This window comes from Lemur catta, chromosome 2 (assembly GCF_020740605.2).
Source record: "Lemur catta isolate mLemCat1 chromosome 2, mLemCat1.pri, whole genome shotgun sequence".
Classification (NCBI taxonomy): domain Eukaryota; kingdom Metazoa; phylum Chordata; class Mammalia; order Primates; family Lemuridae; genus Lemur; species Lemur catta.
Genome location: NC_059129.1, coordinates 100,188,865 through 100,211,217, shown reverse-complemented (window position 1 = coordinate 100,211,217; position 22,353 = coordinate 100,188,865). Strand labels below are relative to the sequence as shown.

The window sequence follows — 22,353 nt, the reverse complement described above, 5'->3', positions numbered from 1 at the left end:
TGGTCAGGTGCCAGGTCAGCCCTGCAAAGCTAGCAGACCTTCATTTCACTCTAACCTTTGTTCCCCCCCCCCACACTTTGGATCAAATGGGATTTAGTTCCTCAAAATTAATGTATCATTAGCTGGTAATGAAAGGATGCATGTTTTCCCTCACTTTCTCTTTATCTAACTATAAATAAATAATATTTCCTAGTAAAAATAATGTCTCAAACTGCCAGAGAAACTTTTTTTTGGCCCAGGGATCTACAAGATACAAAGTAAATTGTGGCTTGTGACTGGAACACTTTACCTAGGGTGCTTGCATATTCCTGATTTGATGGCCCTGACAGCATTTGACAGAACATTTCTGCAGGGGTAGGGCTGTCTGGTGATTTTAAGGAGTAAAAACTCATTCGTTCTTCTAAATGGAGTCTTTGAATTCCTGATGGTGAGTTGTGTCCTAGACAGAGGTTGAGCTTTTAATGCCATAACTCCTGCTTCCAGGAGCCCCTGCAGTGTGACAGCTGTGGATTCAGAAGTGACTGTGTGTCCTTAAGTTACAGAGTTCTCTTATTAATAATAGCTCCCATTTTCAAGCACCTGTAATGGGTCAGGGATATACTAGGAACTTGACATATATCATTTCATTTAATCCTCACAGAAACCCATTTTACAGATGGGGAAACCGATGCTGCCAGAGGTTAAGGTCATACAGGTGGCAGAATTGGGGACTTTAACAATGGTTAGGCTAACTCCAAAGTTTGTGCTCTTGGTTTCTGTAATGCCACGTGGGTCGCTGTGCACAGCAAATCAATTTCTCACTCTGCCTTCTGGTCCCTGTGATTTAACTTGGAGTTTTGCTGACTATCCACAGTATTTGGGCTTCTGGATCTGCCCTAGTGAGAGCATTTGACCCAGGAAAGCTTTCAATGCCATAGAAAATAGGGACTGTAGTAGGTAAGAATCATCTGTCTCTAAAGGAGGTTCATTCATTCAGCAAATGCATTTGGAAGGCCAGCTATCTGCTGGGCACTGCTCCATAATTCTAACAAGTCCAAAACTCATGAGTTAGTAGTTAAGAAGCCCATTTTAGCTTGGCGAGGTTCTGGTAGTAAACAGCACAAAACCTGACATCTCTTGCCTGAAGCGGATTTTCAAGATGTCTGTGGGTATAACCAGACAGGGAACCTTGGCTCCTCCCCTCTGCAGACAGCTGAGCCCACTGCAGATAGAATCAGGCTGTGCTCAGGTCTGAGGCACACCTGCGGTGACTCTCCTGTTTCTCACAGACTGCAGCATAGTTCCTAAGCAAGCTGTGAGGGCTGACTGCACAATGCAATAGCCCTGGTCTTTCTGGTGTTCAGCTGGTGCTATTTGTGACATGAGGTATTAGACGTACGTCACCTCCTTGGTTTTGACGAGCTGAGACCTTAGCACAGGCACAGCTCCAAGCAGGAAGAGGCATTTACTTCTGCATATGTAATGCTCCAACATGCCTTCCTTCTCTTCAGGTAGTTAAATACTGATTGAGATGTTTGAATCCAAAGAGTTGGCCACTGTGATTTCAGCCTCATCTTTGTTTCATCTGTCTTATAATCAAGAGGTTAAGGGATTTCCTATACAATCCTAAAGAAAATTCTCTACAAATTCTATGAAGAAGTGTCTAGGCCAGGTGCAGTGGCTCAGGCCTATAATCCTAGCACTCTGGGAGGCTGAGGCGGGTGGATCGTTTGAGCTCAGGAGTTGGAGACCAGCCTGAGCAAGAGCGAGACCCCATCTCTACTAAAAATAGAAAGAAAATTAGCTGGACAACTAAAAAACAATATATATAGAAAAAATTAGCCGGGCATGGTGGCACATGCCTGTAGTCCCATCTACTCAGGAAGCTGAGGCAGAAGGATCACTTGAGCCCAGGAGTTTGAGGTTGCTGTGAGCTAGGCTGACGCCATGGCACTCTAGCCCAGGCAACAGAGTAAGACTGTCTCAAAAAAAAAAAGAAGTGTCTAATAGACTCCTTTGAGTGAGGCTCCGGAAATGAGTATTACCTGTCCTGACCTCTAGACAGAAATTGCCCATTTTAAACACCTGTTGTTCCACCCTCACTCCAGTCTTTAGGCCTTCACTTGTCTACTTTGGGGAAGGTCTCACTAAGAATCTCAGAGGTCCACTGGGTGCAGTTGGAATGTGCACTACAATGGAATCAGGAAGTGTATTGGGACCCATGTCCTGAGGACCATCTGCTTTTGATATATATACCAAATCTTTTAACTGATAATGACGCACAAAAAACTTCAAAACAAAAAAGGGCCAGCAAGCATGTCCTTGAGAGGAACAGGCAGTCTCAGAAATCTGCCTCGAATTTCAGCACTCTTCAAGAATTCCAAGCAATGGGGCCGGGCAAGGTGGCTCACACCTGTAATCCTACCTCTCTGTGAGGCCAAGGCATGCGGATCCTTTGAGCTCAGGGGTCCGAGACCAGCCTCAGCAAGAGCAAGACCCCCGTCTCTACTAAAAAATAGAAAGAAACTAGCTGGACAACTAATATATATATATACATATATAAATTAGCCAGACATGGTGGCGCATACCTGTAGTCCCAGCTACTTGGGAGGCTGAGGCAGGAGGATCGCTTGAGCCCAGGAGTTTGAGGTTGCTGTGAGCTAGGCTGATGCCATGGCACTCTAGTCCAGGCAACAGAGTGAGACTCTGCTCAAAAAAGAATTCCAAGCATTGGGTTGGGTGGTAGCAGCTACCAAAAGGCAGAAGCAGCAGGCTGTGGGGGCTTGTGTGTTTAAGAAAGAAGTTATGAGGAGTGTATGTTAAAAATAATCTCTCTGGCTAGGTACGGTGGCTCATGCCTGTAATCCTAAAACTCTGGGAGGCTGAGGTGGGAGGATCTCTTGAGCTCAGGAGCTCGAGACCAGCCTGAGCCCTGACCAAGAGCGAGACCCCATCTCTACTAAAAATAGAAAACAATAGCCAGGCATGGTGGCAGGCATAGTCCCAGCTACATGGGAGGCTGAGGCAGGAGGATTGCTTGAGCCCAGGAGTTTGAGATTGCAATGAGCTGTGATGATGCCAGTGCACTCTACCTAGGGCAACAGAGTGAGACTCTGTCTCAAAAATAATAATAATCTCTCTACACTTATATTACACTGGCAAACATTAGAAAGCTGAGTAGTGCAGGGGGCTGAGTGAGGCAATGGGTCTACAGGCGCTCTTATGTGGTGCTGGCAGGAAGGCAGCTGGTGCAGCCATTCTGGCGAGTAAGCAGCACTGTGTTATTTGTTGTGAGGGGAACTGGGTACAGTCTGGGACAGTGTCACTGGGAAGTGGGTAGGCAAAAATGGGGTGATACATTTTGGTCTTTTATCATGGAGCAGTAAGAAGCAATGGATCAGATGTACCTATAGTGCCATGATGGATCTTAAAAAACCATACTAAGTGAAAGAAGATACAAAATGAAATATATAATAATGCCATTTGTGAACTTTAAAATACACATACACAGAACAGCAAAACACATTTTACAAGAATGCATACAGGCCAAGCAAGGTTGCTCATGCCTATAATCCCAGCACTTTGGGAGGCCAAGGCAGGAGGATTGCTTGAGGCCAGGAATTTTTTGCTTTTTGGGGTTTGTTTTTTTTTTTTTGAGACAGGGTCTCACTCTGCCACCCAGGCTATAGTGCAGTGGCATCATGATAACTCACTGCAACCTCAAACTCCTGGGCTCAATTGCTCCTCCTGAGGAGGTGGGATGCCAGCATGCCTGGCTAATTTTTCTATTTTTTGTAGAGATGGGGTCTTGCTATGTTGCTCAGGCTGGTCTTGAACTTCTAGCCTCAAGCAATCCTTCCCCCTCGGCCTCCCAAAGTGCTAGGATTACAGGCATGAGCCACCACACCCATGGAGGCCAGGAGTTTATGACCAGCCTGGGCAACACAGTGAGATGCTGTCTCTGAAAAAAAAATGCATACAAACAAAAAGATACACATTAAATACATTAGAATCATTGGCAAAGTAGGGGGAGGAGGATATGTGGAAATACATATCTACAAGAAAGGGGAAAAAAATAACTCCAAAGAATTTGGAGGGTGGACACTGTTGCCAGGGTGTTTTCTAATGGAAAAACTCTCATGGGTGGGTTCCCCATTCCTCCCAGTGGTGTGCTGGTAAATGTTTAACAACTTCTTCTCTGAGGGGAAAATACAATGTGTAGTGTTTGCTGATTGCCAAAGTAAAAATACTCCCCTTGCTGATTTCAAGCTACCTACATGAATCACTGAAAGCAGTTGGGGAGATGCACACATTTGCTCTAGGTCTACTCACCAGAATTTATCACATCCTTCACTGCTCCCTTGAGATCTTTGGGAAGTTGTTGACTGATAATCCTTTAACAGTAACTTTTTGAAAGCCAAAATACATATGACCAAGATAAGGCAGACTGTTAGTAGAGCATCCTTTTACTTGCCTGAAACACATTGTACACCCTTTTAGAAGGTTCACGGAATATACACCACTACCCCAACTGAAATGTTTTCTTCAAGTTTCTTGAAAAATATTAGTTATGTTTGTCTCTCCAGTGATTATTGCCCATATAAACCATGACTTAAGAATTATTCCCCAAATGTCTATGTTTCTCCCCAAAATGCTAAAAAGGTAATCAAACTATTGCCTATCCATCTATGTAACTTTCCAAGAAAGCTAGTAAATGCTATTTGGCAGGGAAATGCAGTTAGCATCATGTTTCCTAGAAGAGAGATATTTAATATTTCTTTTCAAAGGATTACCATTACTGGTAAAAGGGCTGGATAGGCCTTTTCCAAAAGCCGTAACTTTAAATTGTTCATCCTTTTAAAATTGCAAACATACACTAGAAATATTTTCAGACTTCCCTGGGAAAGCAAGAACTATATATTAAAAAAAAAAAAAATTCTTCCTTGTCATCCTATTAGAATAGGCTTTCTCAATCTTAGCACTATTGATATTTTGAGTCAGATAATTCTGTTGTGGGGGCCATCCTGTCCCTTGTCGGATGTTCAGCCTCATCCCTGGTCTCTCTATTCCCTAGATTCCCACAGCACCCCCTCACTCACGACAACCAAAAATATCTCCAGATGCTGCCAAATGTTCTGGAGAGGAGGGGGCAAAATCACCCCCAGTTGGGAACCACTGCATTAGAAATTTTTCCTTTAATCTTTTCATTATGTTGATCACATTTTCACTGAGGCCTTGCCAGGACCACATTAAAAAGCAGCTGTCTTCTGGGCTGAGTAAAGTGCAAGAGTTCCATAAATCTGTATGTATTGTTTTGGTTTCTGCTACTGTTTCATAAATATGTTCCAAGTATAGATGACTATGAGAGATCAGTTTTTGCCATGGGCTAAGACCAAACCAACATTCTCTGTCATCGGATGTCTTTTTCTTAGTCTGATTTTTAAAAAAATAGAAGTTTGGAATGGGTCAAACCCTGCCAAGCAGCTAAGGTGAGGTACTGATAAACAACAGGGCTTCAAAAAGCCTTTCAAATGGCCCTTCCTGCTTTGTAGCTACTGTCAACTTGTCTTACCTCTCACAACATGCTTTAATGTTCTTTCTCCTTCAAGACACAAGGTAGAGCAATCGGTATCCTGATCTCCATTTGACCAGTGAAGAAACTGAGGCAGAGAGGTTAAGGTAAAACTATGACCAAAGTAACCCAACTTGTTAATGGCAAGATTGGGCCTGATAACCCAGGACCCCTGACTTATCACTAGATCGTACTGCCCTCACCAACCAGGACCTCTTAGGCTTTCTAGTCCCTTTCCAAAGAGAAGTCAAGGGAGGGTGAGAGAGAGAGGGGAAACGGTGAGTGGAGGTGGGAGGGAGGAGAAGAAAATGAGAAAAAGTATGGACATCTAATTTCCCAAATTCATAACTAACTCGTGTAGAAATTAAACATACGATTGTTACTGACCACTCAGTAGAGCCAAATTAACAGGTGGTAAAATAGGAAAATTCCCTGTTACACTGCATAGTATATATTATTTCTTCCTGAAAGTTTAAGCTTTAAAATAAAAATCAGTTTTCCTGAGGCTTCTGAAAAATGAGCTGGTGAAAGACTTTCAGACCCATGGGCCCAAGCATCCCACTGCTTTGGTCTACAGAAGTTTCTCTTCATGGCAGTTAACGATTCTCGGGAATTCCTGGAGGGCAGATAAAAGAGACCAGAAACAGCCAGGCTTTTTGATATGACACAACCTAACAAGTCTCCTAGTGGAGCTGACCCTTCCAAGCGCTAGCAAACAGCTCCTGGGGATCTACAGACCAACTTACTTATGCACGTTGCCCTTTTCTGAGATGACGTATATTATGTGTGTGCCCCAAACTAATTTAAGGCTTTGGTCCCTTTTATAACACTTTCTTGAGAATTAGAATAATTGATTCGTTTCTATTCATTGACAAAATCTACATGTTATCCTAAACCAGGGGTCATCAAACTTTTTCTGCGAAGTATCAGATAGTAAATACTTTAGGCTTTGTGGGCCACAAAAGGTCTCTGTTGTATATTCTTTATTTCTGTCTTGAAAAACCCTTTAAAAACGTAAAAACCATTCTTAGCTTGAGGGCCACACAAAACAAGCCTCTGGCTGCCTTGGTTTATCGACCCAGCTGTTTGGAATTAATCAGTTGGAACGACTTTACTCATCCAGACTTCTGAAGACAAACTGAAGAGAACTAAGGCCAACAAGTTAGTCATTCAGAAGGACGGCTGGGGGAAAGGGCTCTCCCAGTGCTTCTCCCCTAACTGTCTGAAGGGTGACCTTGACTTTGCTTGGTTTTGTCTTAAAAAGCCTGAACCCAGGGAAGCTGGCCTCCCAGCCTGGACAGGGAAAAAATTTAAACAAAAACACTAAGAAACAACAAGGCTGGTTTATTTTACAATGAATCCTGAGGTAGTTTATGTGGGAAACAGCAGGCAAGTCATTAAAACCCTCTCTGGGCTTAGTTCAATTCAGCACACATCTCACTGGGCAAAAGGGCCCCCACGCTGATGTCCTCATTGTGTCAAAAGGAGCACAAATCAAGCCCGGGCGGGAAACCCAGGCCAAGTGAAGTGTCTCTAAGATATAGATCCCAATTTCCACAAAATGGCTCAGCAGATTCCACAAATGGTAAGAGAACTTTATTTTAATAAAAATGTCCTCTTTTAAGTTGGCCCCTTCCCCCACCACTAGAAAGCAGCTTTATCACTAAAAAGCAATCTATTTATTTAGACATACTCTTCTTAGGCAACTTTAACTTCTTCCACCGTCGTAACACCACTCTGTATTTTTCAGTTTCAGTCTTCTCTTCAAACACTTTTTTCAGGAGAATCCGCATCACTGTCTCTGCTTCTGCTTCTTTATCGTCTCCAATGAGAAGATCCAATGTGTCTCCCACTTTCACCTGAAAAGCAATGAAAACTTTATTACATTTTGGGAATCCCAGGCCAATGCAAACACTCCTGCTTTGAGTTTCTACCAGGCAATCACCATCCAGAGGAGGGGCAGGTGGGACAGACCCTGACTCTTCTGTAACTGTCACCTCTCTCCAGTGCCTTGGCATGGATGGGCCTCACTGGGAGGGTTCCTCACACAGGGCTCAATACTAGCAGACTTCCTTTAGACCTAGACAACTGGCTGCCCATGGACGGTTCCTGTGCACAGCAGCTCGAATGAATACTCACATCAATAGGTGACTTAAGGACGTATGTGAATGGACATATTTAATATTTTGGTAACACTGGCAAAAGACAAAGGAAGTGGGACACAGTCTTTGTATGAGTATAGTAATCACTAACTACATCCACGGGGAAGACAACTTCCAATACACGCTTCTCCTTGATTTCAACCCAGATGAGCTACATAAATGGGGATGGGCAGGCTGCTGGAAATTAATCACTGTGGAACAGCATCAGCTGTAGAAAAATAGAAGAAACTCCTTTTCCAGTGTTGGCTGGCCCCAGTGATGCCACATAATCAACAAGACAAGCCTCAACTCACAAAAGAGGGTAGAGCTGGATGCTGCTTCAGGGTGTTAAAAGGGCTGAGGCCAAACCCATTTTTGCTCTGAAGGGAGCTTTGGACTGAGCTAGTGCAAAGCATGCCCTAGGGCAGTCGTGTCAGCTCCCAGGCCCCAGGCCTGTGCCTAGGGTGTGCACAGCCCATGACAGACACCTGGTCCAGGCAGCTAAGGCTCTCAGGGCATCTGCCCAGAAACTCAAGAGGGGGCTAAAGGGACCCAGCTGCCACATGCTGCTGCTTCTACTACAGCACAGCCAGGGCTGATGGGGCATCTCAGCATCCAATGTGGGGTGGGGCATGACTCCATGAGTGGCCACTGACTCTAAGTGGGCACAAATGGCCATTTAAAAGCGTACTGAAGGGCTTCTGTTTAAGAAACATGGTGTCAAATGCTGACTTTCACCTTATTTTCCGATTAATTTTTCTGAGACAGACATAACTTCACACTGTCAAAACCTATGGTATCTCACCTGGGCAAGCCCCTTTCTGTTCTCCTACGCACTCAAGACCTCTGCAGGCCCAATACTCAGTCAACATGGGCATGCATACCTGCTTGCCACAACACTGCACTGGTCAATCTGGGAAGCCCAGACAGTGTAGCTGCATATTAAACTCCCGCAGGTGCATATTTTAAACCATTAACTACCACTCCTCTGGACTGAGAAGCAGAAAGGCTCACATCACACCTAGGCATCAAGCCTGATTCTCCCCTTGGGATTGAAGGATGGGCTGACACAGGCATTATTGGGGGGGTTCCACTCTCCTGTAGTTCTGCTGGGTTCAATTTAAAGAATGACCACCTCAGCCTGTGTGGACATTAAAAGAAAAAAAAAATTGTCCAGAAATACAAGGCTTGGGAGCTCTGTTTTACCTTTTTGGGCATAACTTTTATTATTATTTAATTTTAATTTCATTAAAATTCTTTTTTTTTTTTTTGAGATAGGGTCTCACTATGTTGCCCAGGCTGGAGTACAGTGGCTATTCACAGGTGCAACCATAGTGCACTACAGCCTTGGGCTCAAGCGATCCTCCTGCCTCAGCCTCCTGAGCAATAGCTAGGACTACAGTCATGCACCACTGCAATCAGCTAAAATTCATTTTAATAAGTAATAAATACATTTGATACAAAACTTAGAAAATACAAAAGGGTATACAAAGAAAAGCCAACCCTTCTTGTGTATGCTTTCATAAATCTACTGTGCATATCTGCCCCTTAAAAGCAAAGCAGGTTGGACGGGCGCGGTGGTTCACACCTATAATCCTAGCACTCTGGGAGGCTGAGGCTGGAGGATCACTTGAGCTCAGGAGTTCAAGACCAGCTTCAGCAAGAGTGAGACCCCCCCCACACACTAAAAAAAAAAAAAAATAGAAATTAGCCGGGCAACTAAAAATAGAAAAAATTAGCCAGGCATGGTGGCACATGCCTGTAGTCCCAGCTACTCAGGAGGCTGAGGCAGGAGGACTGCTTGAGCCCAGGAGTTTGAGGTTGCTGTGAGACAGGCTGATGCCACAGCACTCTAGCCCAGGGAACAGAGCAAGACTCTGTCTCAAAAAAAAAAAAAAAAAAAAAAAAAGAGCAGGCTAGTGTGTAGCTCCAAAGCAAATTCTTTTGGGAGCCTCTTTCTAGGGGTATTTTTCTGTTACCGAGCTGATCCCAGGAAGAGATGAGTTTAGGGAGGATTCAATCCCTCTACTTGGGCTCCACACACCCACTGTTTAAGTCAACAGTTACCCAGCACCTACCACACTTTGGGGCCCACCCGGTTTGCAGCCCACAGAAAAGCTTTGCTCAGCTGCAGGCAGCCAGGGTTAGAGCTCTAGCATCAGACAAGCACCTGACCCTTTGGGGCCCGCAGCCAGGCACAGACTCCACAGGGCAGGCCAAGCAAGGCGAGGCATTCTTTACTCCCCTCCAAGGCCCTGTCCTTCAGCAGACACAAAGCAAAACTGCCTGGGATTAGGGGCTGCTCCCAATATCTACATTTCAAATCTCCCATTAGCTGCAGTTTCTATGGCTACCAGGCCTCCTAGTAACAAGGCAGCCGAGTGTTAATACTGGCCCCTTCCTTTGCTGACCCTCAGGAGAAATCTGGAAGGCAGCCGAGACAGCAGAACACCCAAGGCAGAATGAAGACCCAGCAATTAGGCTTTAGTTAACAATATCTCAAAGCAGGGGGAGAGAAATAGACCTGCAGGGCTTGTAAATCAGGCCCCAGCAGAGATAGTGTTCATGGAGTAGTCATTCCTTACTCCAAGAACAGATCTTGTCTTTGGAATACTGTGGCTGAGGAGGGCAGACTAAGTCAGGAAAAAGCAATTAAGGGAGGAGCATCATCTATGTGGAGCAGCTGACTTCAGGCAGCTCACTCACTGAGCAATGGCTCACAGCTGCAGTTTGAACCTCCTCACTCAAGTGCTGTCACAGGGATCGCCTGGGCCTTGTGATGTGGGGCTGAGACAATCACAGGGAGTTGCCCCTCCTGTCTGTGCAGCTGCAAGAACCTGTATGATCTCAGGGAGCAAGGACTGAAGGAAGCCCCAGTGCCCACCCCCAGATGCCAGCTGACAACCTCACTGTCCCAGGTCCCAGGGCAATAGGATGTAGCTCAGATCCTCCAACCCTGGGGGGGTTTTGAAATATGAAAGATGAAATAAAAACAACCTCCAAAAGTGTGTCTCACTTCTCGGGAACATTGGTTTCCTGGACACTAAGAGTTAGATTATGTGTTCTAATACCTTATATGTCTGATGTCTTTCAAACTTTTTAAGGCTCTTTGTTTTATACCTCTTTTTATTGTTTTTTTAACTTTTACTATCAGTTTTTTCCAATTATGAAAGTGATACAAACTCATGGTAAGAAATCAAAAAATAGAAAGCATGAAGAAAATATAACCCATAATGCCCCAAAGGTAAATACTAATAGTAATTAATTCCAGATGTATGCATATATGTATTTTTACCAAAAAAGAAATACATCGTGTGTGTGTGCGTGCGTGTGTGTGTGTGTGTGTGTGTATATACATATTTGAGACAGAGTCTAGCTTTGTCACCCACGCTAGAGTAATGTGGCATGATCATAGCTCACTGCAGCCCCAAACTCCTGGGCTCAAATGATCCTCCCAAGTAGCTGGGATGACAGGCGCATGTTACCATACCTAGCTAATTTTTAAAATTTTTTTTGTAGAAATAAGGTTTATGTTGCCCAGGCTGGTCTTGAACTCCTGGCCTCAAGTGATCCTCCTGCCTTGGTCTCCCAAAGTGCTGAGATTATAAGCGTGAGTCACTGTGCCTGGCCAAAAATATATTTTTAAGAAAATTCTTATATATGATTTACTGTTAAAAAAGCGGATCTTAGAAATACATTTTCTTGTAACTGACTTCTTTTACTTAACAATAATATTGATTATAGCATTGTCAGAAAATACAGGTGTTTATTTTTTTCTTTATTTTTTTTTTTTTGAGACAGAGTCTCACTCTGTTGCCTGGGCTAGAGTGCCATGGCGTCAGCCTAGTTCACAGCAACCTCAAACTCTTGAGCTCAAGCAATCCTGCCTCAGCCTCCCGAGTAGCTGGGACTACAGGCATGCGCCACGATGCCCGGCTAATTTTTTCTATATATATTTTTAGTTCAGCTAATTTTTTCTATTTTTTTAGTAGAGATGGGGTCTCGCTCTTGCTCAGGCTGGTCTCGAACTCCTGAGCTCAAACAATCTGCCCTCCTCAGCCTCCCAGAGTGCTAGGATTACAGGTGTGAGCCACAGTGCCTGGCCCAGAACTTTCTTTTTGATAGCTGCCCTGCACAAAGAGCACTGCATCCACCAAGTGCTCAGTGAGTACTGCTGAGCTGAATAAAATGACACACCTGCTCAAATACCAGGCCAAAGAATACCTTTACATGGATCAAATGTTTCTTCGTAATCTTTTTTTTTTTTCTTTTTTTTTTGAGATGGGCTCTTGCTCTGTCACCCACGCTGGAGTGCAATGGCATAATCATAGCTCACTGCAGCCTCGAACTCCAGAGCTCAAGCAATCCTCCTGTCTCAGCCTCCCAAAGTGCTGGGATTAAAGGCATGTGCCACCACACCCAGCTTTGTAATCTACTTATTCTGATTCCGTGAGGGCTAACATTAATGACATTAATTAATGGATTTTTGTCAGTCCCGACAGTGGTTTATCCTAAAATTTCAAACAAAAGAGGGAAACTTCATCACAAGGTCATTAAGGTTGCAAAAGTGCAAGTGGCCCATGTGACTAAAGCCTGGTGATTCCCACCAGGTTGACCAGGACCACAGAGGACCTCAGAGAAGGGATGGAGTGTGAGGGGAAATTTGGGGCAGCATTTTAAACAAGTACTGTCAGAGCAACAGACAACAATATCTGGCTGTCATTATAGATTTAATATCTCACCGTTCTGCTTTTCTTCCATAGTTTTTCCCCATTCAGCCTGAGTTCACCTCTGTAGAATGCATCTTCCACTTGGCTATTACAAAAAAGGCAAAGTGCTTTAAAATACAGAAATATATTCAAGACAATTACAACTGACCCCTGAGCAATGTGGGTTGAACTGTACAGGTCTACTCATACGTGGATTTTTTCCACCTCTGCCACCCCTGAGACATGAAGACCAACCCCTCCTCGGCCTACTCAGCATGAAAAGGGGGAAGATGAAGACCTTTATGAGGATCTACTTCCACTTAATGAATAGTTAATATGTTTTCTCTTCCTTATGATTTTAACATTTTCTTTTCTCTACCTTACTTTATTATAAGAATACAGCATATTACACACAAGACATATGTGTTAATTGTTTATTATCAGTAAGGCTTCTGGTCCAAGTTCTGAGGGAGTCAAAAGTTATGCATTGCTTTTTTGACTGCGTGGGGCCAGGGAGTGGCACCCTTAACCCCCATGCTGTTCAAGGGTCAACTGTATAAAAGTTTGAGAAAAACATTTGCTATTAATGCTTATTCTGACAGTCACTCCTCACAAAGTCTCGATTTTGGGCACTGGGAAAGTGAAAGTCAACTGCCCCAGCAGGTATCTAAAACAGGGAGAACAAAGGACACTTCTGAATAGAGGCTGAACTGCGGCCAAGATTTGCTAGCACCACTGGGCAGTGAGTTTAGATGGGGCTTTAAGAGGGTCTGGCATGCACATTAAGTCCCACTCAGGACAGGGGCTGGGGTACCCCACCTGATTCCCAGTGCAGAAACTGCATGGCCAGGCTGTGGTGATTCATGACTGCCAAAGTGAGTAGCATTTCCTTCCCCTCCAATACCTGCTCTGTGCTCTAAGAGAAGAACCAGGCAACACACACATGGCGAGGCCCATTAAGAAACCCTCTGCCAGTCTGTACTGAGGTTAGAGAAATTTCAATCTGACAGCTGCTGATCTCTGTGAATTTAAGTCACTGGGCAACTAGACCAGGCGGAGGATACAGACAAAAATCACTGCCCTTCTCTTTTGATGATCTGACTCCAGGTGATTATCATTTAGGGTTTGGCTTAATAATAGTAGCAGCAGCTACTACTCTGAGAGAGGAGAGGCCCTCTTGTGAGCTTACCAGATTTTAGAGAACATTCACCAAATCCTGATCAGGATGTCAAGAGTGGGGGCCTATGGCTCAAAGTCCTTATGAATCTCTTAAACTAATTAAAAAATTAGTTTCGGCTATAAAGGTACAAATTACACAAGGAAATCTCTGCACTTATTCAGACCACAATTCTTACCTTGTATGCAATGTGCACACACCAACTGCTTAAAGGAATGAATGAACAATGAAGGTCACTATTCTTATATAATTAGTCTACCAGAGAGAGAATGAGAATATTAAAGAAACTTTAAAAGTTATACTGAATACTCTATGTATTACATATGAACACACAGTATTGTCTTCATAATAGCCAACATATTTAGTACCTACTATGTGCCAGACATTGTTTTAAGTGCTTTAGATAGATATATACTCATTTAATCCTAGCATCCACCCTCAAAAATAGGATATTATCCCCATTTTACAGATGAGGAAACTGAGACACAGAGAGTTTAAGTGACTCGTCCAAAGTCACATACAGAACCAGAATTGAAACCCCATGGCTCCAAAGCCTGCATTCTTAACCACCACCCCATACTCCTTCTGTTGATTTTAAGAGGTGCCTTCTCACATTGTAGCATTTGTGAACTCCAGGTGCATGTTATGCTTGCTATATACATCAAATGTGGTGATTCATTTTCTCCTCAAGAAGCTGTTATTAAATCAGTGGCTCATCTTACAGTCAACTCTGTCTTAGGTTCAAGGAAATAATATGATACATAGGATTTGCAGGCAGTCACCTGACTCCTTTGGAAATCAGTTTTCTCATCTATAAAATGAAATAATTGAATCAGGTTACCTATAAGGTCCTTTCATATCTGGTTATTCTTCACCACAATATATGGGCAGAGTGATTTGTAATGCTGCATTAAAATACTGCAAGTGAATTTATTATTTAATAAAATGCATATCATACTCACTTTCTTCCAACATCTAGGCCCGTCTTCAGGATAACATCATACCGAAAAGATGGCACTACTTTTTCCAGGTCTTTATAGTCTTTGACCACACTGGGGTCATCCTCAAGCTCCTCTTCCGTCTCACTCATTTCGTCATCATCCTCCTCTGCATCAGAGTCCTCTTCATCTTCTACTTTTTGTGGAGACTTTTTAGTGGATTTTTTAGAACTTACACTACCTTTGAGTCTTAGGGAAAATGGAAAAACATATTCTGGAGATATTGAAAGCCCTGGGAGTCTCAGTGAGAAAATATTATGGAAAAGTGTTTTATAATTTGATGCATTTAACTCAGTACTTGAAAAATACAAGTATTGATTCCAGGAAGTACAGAGTTTATGTGAAGAAGGTGTCCCTCGGAGCACACCCCAGAGTCCAATCCAGGCATCTGGTTTTCTTAAAACACCGGCAAGCAATCTAACATTAGTCATAGCCATGATGTATATAACCTGAAACAGATAATAAATCAGTTTTATCCCACAAGTGCAGTATGGCATTCTAACAACATAAACCAAACACCACGAACATTTTATATCTAGTACTGCACTTATGCTCCCCTACAAAAAGCCATGTGGGTCTGCACGTACCAAGGGCCATACACTACGGCATGGTGAGTCTTCTAACTGCAATTAACCTGCTTATTGGCTCATAGGGTTGTTGTCATGAGGGTCCAGTGAGATACGAGTATGTGTGAAGACACTGGTTTTACACTTTTCCTTCCCCTCAATAGCTTTGGGTATTGATTGCTACTGAAAAAATATCACTAGTTCGAAAGGAAAGAGGAAAGGAAAGGGAAGGGAAGGGAAGGGAAGGGAAGGGAAGGGAAGGGAAGGGAAGGGAAGGGAAGGGAGGGGAAGGGAGGGGAGGGGAGGGGAGGGAGAGGGGAGGGGAGGGGAGGGAAGGGGAAAGGAAAGGAAAGGAAAGAGGAAAGGAAAGAGGAAAGGAAAGGAAAGGAAAGGAAAGGGGAAAGGAAAGGAAAGGGGGAAAGGAAAGGAAAGGGGGAAAGGAAAGGAAAGGAAAGGGGAAAGGAAAGGAAAGGAAAAAGGAAAGGAAAGGAAAGGAAAGGAAAGGAAAGGAAAGGAAAGGAAAGGAAAGGAAAGGAAAGGAAAGGAAAGGAAAGGAAAGAGGAAAGGAAAGAGGAAAGGAAAGGAAAGGAAAGGAAAGGGGAAAGGAAAGGAAAGGGGAAAGGAAAGGAAAGGGGAAAGGAAAGGAAAGGAAAGGGGAAAGGAAAGGAAAGGAAAAAGGAAAGGAAAGGAAAGGAAAGGAAAGGAAAGGAAAGGAAAGGAAAGGAAAGGAAAGGAAAGGAAAGGAAAGGAAAGGAAAGGAAAGGAAAGGAAAGGAAAGGAAAAAGGAAAGGAAAGATCTGGACAGAAGACTGTAAGACTGTTTATTAACCTAAGTTACATCCTTACAACACTGACTTTGCCAAGGAAGGACACCAGATCATGACTTCATAAAACCCAGAGTGAATCTCTAAACTTTATTTCAACCTCCAACCACAGAGAATCAGAGCTAAGAATGAGCAAATTGGACCAGATCTGCATTTTACCTCCTTTTATATCTCTTTCCCACTGTTTAACTGAGGTATTGGCTAGCAGAGAAGGAAGGGGCCCTGGAGATAAACTAAGTAATTATTTTCTGAGGCACTGAGGTGCTAACATGCCAGAGAGCAATCTGTTCTTACAGTTACCTCAAATGCAGCAGAAACATCTTCTTATGTATAAGATGGTTTTAGAAACTAGGATTTAGTGATGAGAGAAGGGTTTCCCTGTAGTCAGTATCTTCCTACCTTGAGTCAGCAAATAACTTTCCTTTCTGCCAAGGTTATACCTTAAGACTGATTTCTTTGATGATGATTCTCATGATTTTTTCTTCCTACTTTCCATTAATCACAAAGCAGACAACAGTAATTATCTGTATGGCACACTCAAAAACACAGAGCTATTTCTAACTTATATTTAACACTTTAGGCTGTATATTCCTGGAATGAATCAACAGACAACAAAAGCTCAACTCTTATTATTTCACCACTGTTGGGAACCCAGTCTAAATTTTAACAGAGAAACAAGGCAGATTTAATGTAAGGACTATTTTTCAACCTAATTTGAAATAATTTTTAAATGCTATAAAATCCACAGAGTACTCTAAAATAATTTCTGGAAACTACTTGAAGTACCCTCAAGATAAATGTTGCCAAAAATTACTTTTATACATATTCTAATTTAATAGAGAATACTTATTAATAGAAAGAAACTTAAATTTCATATACTCAAGAATAAAGGAAGAAAACAGCATATTTCAAGAGTTCCCAGACTTTGTATTTCATTAATCACTACAATAAAAAAAAATTTTTTTAAAGGTACCTCATAGTGGACTTAGAAAAAAAAAATTTCAATGCCCCAAAGAGTAGGAAGGACATAATCTCAGAATTGAACTTCTTTAAATTGAATAAATTTAACATTATAAGAAGCCAAACTGTTATTTTCTTTTTCCCACTATGGACCTGGGAAAACTTTACCAGATTGGTACAGGCCTGTGGCCCAGTGGTCTACCTGAATATCAGGGGCATTAATAATACATTGATATTAGATGCCCCCCAAAAAGTCATAACTAAGCATGTTTTCACTGGAGAGGATTAGAAAAAATATAAAGAAAATTCAAGCCACCCACAACCCACTGTATTATATCCACTGTCAATATTTTGGCATAGATCCTTCCCAGTGTAAAATTTTAAGAAAAATAATTCACTCATAAGCAGAGCCTCTCATACCTTCCCAACCACACAAAACATACAGGTAAGTTAGCCATAAGTGGCCAGAGCTCTCCCATCATCAGCCTTAGAAGTCTGTGTTGGTCCTAAATTCTAGATTCATTACTAAAATTTTTTACTTTTTAAAAGCTAGAACTGATGCAGTTCAAGCCATGCTCAAAAAAAGGAAAAAAAAAAACCACTTAGAACTGAAGAATATAGAAAATATTACAGTGTATCACTTAGAGCAAGAGTAAATACTGCTTCATGAAACTTTTATTACAATTACACATACACACTGGCTCACCATGTAAAATGTGTTTACTGTGGATAACTGAAGAAAAGTTTGAAAACACCGGTCTAGGTGATTTTAGCAAGTTAGTTTTTGCTATCAGCTATGATGCCAAAGGCCATATGTAGGCCTTGGAGCTTAGGATCTGGCTCCATGTTCCACCCAATTAACAATACTCCCCCTCCCAGAGTCACATGTGTCTGCAGAGCTGAGAAGGGCAGCCTCTCAGGGATGACTTTGTGTAGGTCCCTCATTTTGCAGATAAGTACAAATGAGACTTGGAGCAATTTAAGAATCTGCTAAGTCATACAGCTAGAAAATGACAGAGCTGGGATTCCAATGTCAAGTCTTCTCAAGGATTATAGTTTTTAGTATGGGTCAGGCACTGCACTACACATATTAACTCATTTACTCCTTCTAACAAGCCCATCTTAGTTACAGAGCCACACAATTACTAAGTGCACTTGAACCCAGGGATCCTAACTCCAAAGTTGAGCCTTGCCAATCAGTTTCTTGACTCTAAGTTCAGTGCTCTTTCTGCCAAATCATGACATTTATTTTCTCATTTTTTCTTGAACAAAAGCTAACTTTCACCTACTGCAATACCAAAAATAACAGAATTTCAGGGGTAGGAGTGGCAAGAACTGTCACAAAAGAAATCCTAGGAAACACATTGGAGGAGGGAGGGAAGTCCTGTCCATATGTCCTTCCCATAGCTAGGGGTGGGAAGTCCTGTCTCTGTATTAGTCAATCCTGGGTGCCCACATTCCCCATCCAAAAGTCCTAGTTTTATATCACACCATTGTTTCCTTTGAGGAATACCCGGATATGATGTTGCTTTCTGCAACATAGATATAACTCAGTAGTAGTTATGTTTATCCACATTAGGAAACCTTTACTAGCAAAAATAACTATTTGAAATCATACTCACATGTAAATACAACAAACATACCAAAATGTCAAGCCAAGTATTACCTTTGTGTTTATTAGCTACCACTTTGTCTTTACTTTCTAGCAGGCAAACACTGGCAAATGCTGGAAGTTTACATAAAATTTGTGAAAAACATAAAACTGAGAAAACACTAACCTAATTTTTGCTGGAGATGAAGACCATTTGTAGATTTTAGCAGTGGACCCTCAGGGCCACAAGGGAGGCATCTGAAAACCCAAATTCTGCCTCAGAACTTACTTGAAGCAGTGCTGTTGAATACTTGGCTCCTTATAGTTTATTTGGGGTGGGGGAGAAAGGATTCTACTGTTGAAAGTTTCTGTCGTCTGGGCATCCGCCTGCCCACTTCTTCCAGACTCCACACAAGCCCAACTCTCCTCCTCCACCAACCCATGCATCATCCACCCCTTCCCAGACTCTGGTCACACTAATGCTGTCTTTTGTGACTTTCCAATTAGTTCAGGTGGACTGTTCTTATCTCCCAAACCCTAAGGGTAGTGACAGGGCACAGATTATGCCCTATTCTTCACTCTCATCCCAAATGTGCTCAGCACATACAAAAACCAGCAAATAGTTGCAGATTCACTTTCTAGACATAAAATGAGCATTCTACCTGTTGCTCCATCCACTCGCACTCATTTGCCCACATGTTAAGTGCCTGGCTAGGCACAGGTATAAAACACATAGCCCCTGTACTCAAGAAACTGCCATTTAAGCAGAATATGGGCAACTAGCTGTCAGAAAACACAAGTGAAAGCAGGTCCAGAGGGGACCTGGACCCTACACAAGCTGAAGCCCGGAGCAAGGATGCCTATGGAGAGCCCTGATAACAAAGGTGACCTGAAACTGACCTATGTATGGGGAAACAGCAAGTTGCAACAGCAACTTTTTTCCTTTCTAATGGACCATTCCATCACCTGTTGGAATAAACAGCCACTGTTATTTTTCTCTCATTCAAAAGCAAGCAAATAAACAATCCTCTTAACTCTACTACTTCCCCAGTTACTACCTCTTTTCTTGCTCCTCTTTACAAAACTTCTCAGAAGTGTTGTCTACACTCTCAATTCCTCTCCTTTCATTTTCTAAATCCAAAAGATCATTTGTTAGTACTCATCTTAGTTAATGTCTCAGCAGCACTGGAGAAAACTGATCACTTCCCTCCTTTTCACTCAGCTTTCAGGACACCTTACTCTTGGTTTTCTTCCTACCTCTTCCGTGCTGCTTCCTTCTCTTCTCCCTGACATCTCAATGCTGGAGGGCCCCAGGCTCAGTCAGTCTTTGGTCCTCTTCTCTTCTACATTCACTTCATCCAGTTCAGCTCTTAAGTGCACTAGTTAGTTTTGACAAATGCATATCAAGACACCAAACATTTCCATGGCTTCAAATTCCACCTATAGGCCAACTCTGATCTATATCCCCATTCCAGAACCTTCTCCCAAATTCCAGATTTGTGCAGAAAGGAGTTAACAAAGCAGGCCTGAGATTGCTATCCTTAGGAAAGCCTGCTTGCAAGGTTGGCCCTTGCCTGGTGTCTGGGAAACTGGACTTACTCCATTTCTCACCATTCCCAGAGCTGATAGGAATGGCTCCCTATACCAAAACTGTTTGTACAAACAATGTGCTTTTATGCTGAATATCTGCTTGCTTTCTAGGAGTCTGAAATTTTGTTAAATTCTAGGCAGAGGGTGCCTACATGATTAGCCTCCAATAAAAGCCCAGGGCACTTAGTGTCTAATGAGCTTCCTATTGGACATCTCACATGTCTTGTCACAATGTGTTGCCAGAGAAATTAAGCATTCTGTGACTCCACTGGAAGAGGAATCTTAAAAGACTGTGCCTGGTTTCCTCCAGACTTTGTCCCATGCATCTTTTCCCTTTGCTTGGTTTCCTCTGTATCCTTTTGCTACAATAAATCACAGCTGTTGAGTATGATTATATGCTGAGTTCTGTGAGTTCTCTTAGTGAGTCAACAAACCTGGGGACACCCAACACAACATCCAACTACCTATTTGACATCTCCATGTGGGTGCATAATAGGCACCTCAAACTTATTAGTTGTCCAAAAGCAGACTCCTGATATAGCTCCAACCCTAAACCTGCTCCACCTGCAGCCTTCCCCATCTCAGTTAATGGTAGCTCCATTTTTCTAATTGCTGAGAACAAAACCTCATCATTCTTGAGTCTATCCTGCATATCCATATCTGCTAGAAAATCACATTGGCTGTATTTTCAAAACATGTCCAGAGTCTCGACACTTCCACTGCTGCCAGATTCAGGCCACCATCATCTATACTAGGGTTGCTACAAAGGCTGTTAGACTCTTCTCCACAGAGCAGCAAGAGTGAATCTTTTAAAAAGTAATTCTTACGATGTCACTCCTTTGCTCAAAACCCTACAAAAGCACTCAGAGAAAAGCAAAGTCCCTACCACGGTCCACAGTCTCCAAATGATTTGGCCTCTCCATTTCGTCTCCAATCTCATCCTTGCTCACTCAGCTCCAGCCACACTGGCTTCCTTTGTGCTCCTCACACACAGGCACATTTCAGGGTAGGGACCTTTGTTCCAGCTGTGCCTGGAACAACACTCTTACCCCGGATATCTGCATGGGGAACTCCTTACCTCCTTGTCTTAACTCAAACATCACCTCAATCAGGCCTACCCATTCCCACTCTATTTACTCCATCTTGTCCTCTAAATTCCCCTTACCCTGCTCTATTTTCTTTCCCCCATAGCATTTATCACCTGCTATTCTATTATATAATTCACTGAGTGTTTTGTTTGCCTGTTTCCCCCACTAGAATATAAATTCCATAAGAACAGGAATCTTCATATTTTTTTCCTCTGCTGAATTCCAAGTGCCCAGAGTATGGTCTGGCACATGTTAAGTGCTTAATTAAAGACTTGTGGTATGAAAGTAGCTCAGGAGGACTGGTGCATTAGAATGAACGACAAAACACAGAAAGGCTTTGGGTTGATGGGCAAGGGGCTAGATCTCCAAGGCTCTCCTACATCAAAGTGTGGACCTGACCCACACAGCACGGGAGCCATCGAAAGACCTTAGGTAGGGAAGTGATAAGAGTGCAATTTGAAAGATCTCTCTGGCAGTAGTGTGGACATGACTAGGCGGATGATCACGACAAGCAGCCCACGGGCGGCTTCCGGTGATAGGCTGTAAGAAAAGCAATGTCTGGGGTACAGAGGCAATGCTGTCCTTGACCTGCTTGACGCTGGGAACCGCTCCACGTTCCTGAGCCTGTTCACTGCTCCGTAAGACGCAGAACTTGGTCTAAATGCTTTGCGGTCTATTGCTGCTAAAACCCCCTTCCTGCTGCAGACCTGAGGCTGCCGGCTGAGACAGGGTCGGGTTCCCCTCGCTCCCCCAACCCCGGCGGGCTGTGTACCTTCCCGGCTTCCCAAGGTCAACGGAAACCGGACAACTACGTCTCTGGGTTTCCAGTCTCCGTTGGGAGCCAGCAGGAGCGCCTGGGCCCTGGGACAGCCGGCCTTGCCCCACCTGCTCCCCACAGCCCCTGTGCGGCCCCCGGCTTGGGGGGCGTCCCAAGGCTGGCGGGGCTAGAAAGAACTACGGGGACTCACGCGGACACCGGGCAGGGGCGCGGGCGGCGGAGGGGCTCCCGCCCCAGTTTCACAAGTGCGCGGGGCGAGGCAGCAGAGGCGCGAGGGCCCGGGCGCGGCGCCGCGCGCCAGCAGGGACACACTCACCTGGACCGCACGGCCGCTCGGCCGTCCCCGCGGCCGCGCCGACTGCAGGCCCCTGGCAGCCCCG

At 43.5% G+C, this 22,353-nt stretch overlaps 1 protein-coding gene across 5 annotated transcripts in view; it reads right to left on the bottom strand.

The window, feature by feature from the left end:
* Positions 1 to 22,353, bottom strand: part of MTRES1 (mitochondrial transcription rescue factor 1) — a 23,669-nt gene extending 1,316 nt beyond the window's left edge. The window contains exons 1-6 of one of the 5 annotated variants that reach the window (XR_006733550.1): positions 22,164 to 22,265; positions 14,541 to 15,025; positions 12,435 to 12,507; positions 7,245 to 7,410; positions 5,552 to 6,167; positions 4,312 to 4,385 (exon numbers count right to left, since the gene is read on the bottom strand). Coding sequence is in view for 2 of the 5 variants with exons in the window: in XM_045544116.1 (XP_045400072.1) it covers positions 7,231 to 7,410; positions 12,435 to 12,507; positions 14,541 to 15,013 (726 nt within the window). In the remaining 3 variants the exon portion in view is untranslated. Of the gene's footprint in view, positions 1 to 4,311; positions 4,386 to 5,551; positions 6,168 to 7,125; positions 7,411 to 12,434; positions 12,508 to 14,540; positions 15,026 to 22,163; positions 22,266 to 22,289 lie in introns of those variants that run through there. The other 4 variants (XR_006733549.1, XR_006733548.1, XM_045544116.1 and 1 more) reach the window with 4 other exon arrangements.